Source organism: Hyperoodon ampullatus (genome assembly GCF_949752795.1).
Source record: "Hyperoodon ampullatus genome assembly, chromosome: 19".
In the NCBI taxonomy this organism is placed as follows: Eukaryota; Metazoa; Chordata; class Mammalia; order Artiodactyla; family Ziphiidae; genus Hyperoodon; species Hyperoodon ampullatus.
The window spans coordinates 26,506,452-26,510,634 of record NC_136932.1 but is presented as its reverse complement, the minus strand read 5'-3'; the positions used below and the strand labels follow the sequence as shown (position 1 = coordinate 26,510,634).

Genomic DNA, 4,183 nt, shown 5'->3' with positions numbered 1-4,183 from the left:
CACATACCCTGTGCTCCATCTCTAGGGATGAAGCCAGAAGATCCCAGAGGCCTTAGAAAATCTCCTGGCTCCACCCAGCACCCCGGCCTCATTTCTGTCTCCTCTCTCTTCCCCCCTCCGCCTAGCTCCTCCTCACAGACTGCCGGGAGAGGCCTCTTGGGTATTAATTTGCAGTCACCTAATCAGTATTTTCTTGTACCTGGGAACTTTCTCTGGATAGAGACCTGGGGAGGAGAGCAGGAGAGAGAGAAGCTTCGAAGCTAAGGTGTTCTGGGGCGGGCCCTGTACTGATGTTTCCAGCTTGGCCAGGGCCCCTCCAAGCCGCAGCTCTCATAGTGCAGGGCCCTTAGCATGTCTCTGGGGCAGGGAAGAAGTGGATCAACGAAACACTGTGTGTATGGGGGGCTGGGGAGCGGAGGCAGCAGTTTTGGTCCTGGGCCCCAATTCTCAGCCTGCTGGACTAGGATCTGAGGATGGCCTGGGCTGGGGGCCATGTGGCCTGGCGGGGTGACCTGGCCCAGCCCCTGCCTGGGCGGTAGGGTGTCCATGGGCCTGCACTGGCGGGGAGGGGGGCAGTCTGGGTCCAGACTTCGGTGCTGTCTGGAGGTGGGGCAGGGCCTGGCTTCTTACAAGAAGGCGCCCAGGCTGGCCCAGTCATGCAGATCAGAGGCCAGTGTGGCATCCCCGGCCTCAAAGAGGGGCTCGGGGGGCAGGGAGCTACGGGTGCTCTCGTCCCAGGGGTGCTGCAGGAAGGATGTGGCCAGGAAGGTCTCATCAAAGTCCAGGCTGTCGGTAGCCTGCTCCACTGCAGGCCCCCAGGTAACAGGGCACTCGATGTGGTGGCCGTGGATGGTGAGGTCCACGTCCCCGTGTGAGGCGGGGCTCAGCGGCGGGATCAGCTCCGAGGTCTCCAGCGTGCCCAGCTCCCCGTCCAGCGTGCCAGCGTCCAAGATGGCCTCCCAGTCAAAGTTGCCCTTGAGGGGTTCCAGCTCACCCTGCTCCTCCTGGGTCAGCAGCAGGGGGCTGGAGGGCCGCGGGACCTTGGCCTCCTGCTTGGGCAGCGGCTGTTGACGCTTACGCCCCAGCCTGCCCTCGCCTGCACCCCAGCCCGCCTCCCCAGTGGCCTCCTCGAACTCCTGCAGCAGCTGCTGGGCCTCGGTGCTCACGGTCAGTGGCCCAGCCCATGGGGCGGCGCTGGGCTCCGGCGCGGCCTGGCGGGCAAAGGCCGGGTGGATGTGGACTGGGGGCAGCCGCCGCTTCTTCAAGGCCCCACTCAGCAGCCGCTCGGCGTACTGGGGGTCGATGCGCCAGAAGCCCCCCTTGCCTGGCTCGTCCTTCTCCCGAGGCACCTTGATGAAGCCCTTGTTCAGGGACAGGTTGTGGCGGATGGAGTTCTGGACACAGGGAGATAGGAGAGAAGGAAGACAGCTGGGTGAGTGGGTGGGCTCAGTGATGGGGGGCTCCTAGCGCCACTGCCAGTCCCACCACCACCTTCTCTCCGATGGGGGCAGGGGAGACAGAGGCGCTGCTCCGACCGGGAGGCTCTGGGACACCAGCCACGGGGCACCAGGCGCTGGGAGTGCCGTCGGGGGTTTTTGTTCCCTTTTGCCAGGATATCTGCCTGCTCAGTCATCCGAGCCCTGAGCCGCAGGGTGGCTCTCAGTGCCACCCTGTCCTGCCCTCCCTCCCTTACCCCGCCGCTTGCGGCCTCTGGTCAAAGGCCTTGGCTCCCCCAGGGCCTGGACGGCCATCTCCCTCTGCCTGGGCCTGGCTGGCCTTCTCTGTTTGTGAAATGAGTGAGTGGGTGTGAGGGTGTGTGTGGGGGGGTGGGGGGATGAAGTGTGGGAGGATCTGATGACGTTCCTTGTTTCTAGAGCCGGCTGCTGGCCTGGACCCTCACCCACCATGTCCCCCTCCTCCCACCCCAGGCTCTGAGGCCTCAGTTGATTATTACCCAGCCAAGAGCATAGCGCTCATTCCTGGGGCCTCTCAGGCTTGGAGTAGGGTGGGGGGGGGTGGAGGGTCTCTGCTTTCTCACCAAGGTTACAAATGGTACCTGCCCCAGGGTCAGGGCCCAAGCAAACGTGGAATAGCTGGGATCACAGGAACTGTGATCCTGTGACCTGTGCCACAGGGAAAGGATCTGTGCATCCTCAGGGTCTCTGTCCCCAAGTAGCCCCTGATCCTGATGGTCGAAGATGCTCAGGGCAGTGTGTGCCCAGCCTGAATCACCATCCTGCCTTGTTCACGCCTGGGTGCACAGTCCAAACCACGCTGGGGCACAGGGTTCTGGGGCCTGGTGCGTGGGGCCGGCAGGTGAGTAGTACCCCCTGGCAAGACTGGGATGTTTACATGGTGGCCTGGGCCCCTTGGCTGCTCTGTGCCAGGTTCCGGAGACTTGGAACATGAAGCCAGTGTGGGAGGAAAGAGCCCCTGTGGAAAGCACGTGGCTGAGGTAATTGTCCCCCCAGGGAGGTTGATGAGAAGAGGGGGAGGAGTGAAGGCAGGAAACTAGGGAGGGCTTGGGGTGGGGGCTGGCACAGCAGCTTTCGGAAGGCCCCGTAGCCCTTCCACTGGGACACAGATGGCCTTCACACCCCGCAGCACGCCCCTCTCCCCTCCCAGACCCCCTCCAGCCAACTGAAAGCAGGCAGGATGCAGAGCCTGGCAGGAACGACGCTCTGCCTCCAGTCAGGCCCTGACAAACTGACCTCGAGGAGGGTAGTGTCTAGGAATTCCAGGACTTGGGACAAAAATGTGTCCCTCAGTCCATCAACCTACCCTGGGGAGCTGTGTCCACGCATAGTTCAGCCCTGGTCTTTGGGCTGAGACTGCCGGATGAGTGACAAGTTCTTTCCACTTGAACCTCTATGTCGGCACCCCTACAGCCCTCTGAACATCCTCCCTCCTCCGTCTCTGAAGTCAAAGGGGCAGCAGTCCAAGCACTGGGCTCCCTTGAGGTCCTTCCTCGACGGCCTTCCTCTCTCGGGGCCCTGGCCGTACCGCGCCTACTTGGCCTGCAGATCTGGGATGTGAGTCCAGTCCGTGCGGGCATGGGGAGGGAGGGAGGGAGTGCCTCCCCTACCTGCCAGGTGGGATCAGCGTGGCGGAAGTAGCAGAAGTTGTCCGTGATCCACTTGTAGATGGCCGACAGGGTGATCTTGGTGGCCTTGCTGGCCTGCATGGCCATGCAGATGAGCGTGGCATACGAGTAGGGCGGCTTCACGTGCGGGTTGGTGGCGTAGTCCACGTCGTCGGGAGGCGAGGCCTGCAGCCCCGAGGGGGCGCTCCGCGGCGTGCAGGAGTACGTGGGCTTGCCAGGCGTGTGCGGCTGCCCCAGGCAGGCGGGGTCCGCCGCCAGGGGAGACCCCGGCTCGGCCGAGCCTGACAGCTCGTGGTAGCCGTGGGGGTCGGTGTCCCCCGAAGGCAGGGCGGGGACCTTGGCGTTGAGAAGGGAGAATTCCTGCAGCCACTGCAGGCTGGTCAGGCTGTCATTCAGGGCGTTGGACTCCTCCAGGCCGCCTTCCGGTCCGGCCTCCTCCGCTGCCCCTGCTCCCGAGACGCGTAGCCAGCTCTCCGCCATATCTGCGGGGACTCTCCGAGGGGGCTGTCAACATCCACGAGCCGAGCCGAGGGTGGCCGCCGAGCTCTCCGGCCCGCTGACTCCCGCGGCTTCAGTTACGCAGCCTCCCGGAAGCGGGCTTCCATCCCGCGATCCGGGGGTAGCCTCCTCCAATCTGAATGTGGTGCCTGCGGGGACCAGAGCGGGAACTGAGCCCTCTTTCCCCACCCACGAGGGGCGAGTGTGTGCGAGGGGGGAGGCTCTTACTAAAATCCTTCCTGCAGCTGGGGAGGATCTTTTACTGCCGAGGTCTGGGAAACAGAAGGTGTGCCCGGGGGTCCGACCCACACGGGGTTCGCCTCGTTCTTTTCCTCTTTGATCTTTTAGGGGAGACTTAATTAGCCAAACGAGGGAATAGTGTAGGGGCATGCGAGGCCACCCCTTTCTCCCTCAAAGCGGGGAATTAACCCCCCTCTCTCCGTCCACAACCAATGGAAATGGGGCGAGAGAGTCCAGGAGGGCAGCACGACGGGTCGGGGGGCGGGGGAGTACGTCTGATCTTTGAAAAGGGATATTAGGATGGGGATCAAGGGGAAGGAAGGAAACAATACAGAGAGTTAT

At 63.3% G+C, this 4,183-nt stretch overlaps 1 protein-coding gene across 1 annotated transcript; it reads right to left on the bottom strand.

Moving 5' to 3' along the window:
• Positions 1-626: 626 nt before the first annotated feature.
• Positions 627-3,583, bottom strand: LOC307068349 (forkhead box protein J1-like; the record flags this gene model as incomplete). Its single annotated transcript, XM_079726168.1, has 2 exons — positions 627-1,394; positions 3,086-3,583. The coding sequence occupies 2 exons, from the start codon at positions 3,581-3,583 to the stop codon at positions 627-629; spliced, it is 1,266 nt and encodes a 421-aa protein (XP_079582294.1).
• Between the last annotated feature and the right edge of the window lie 600 nt (positions 3,584-4,183).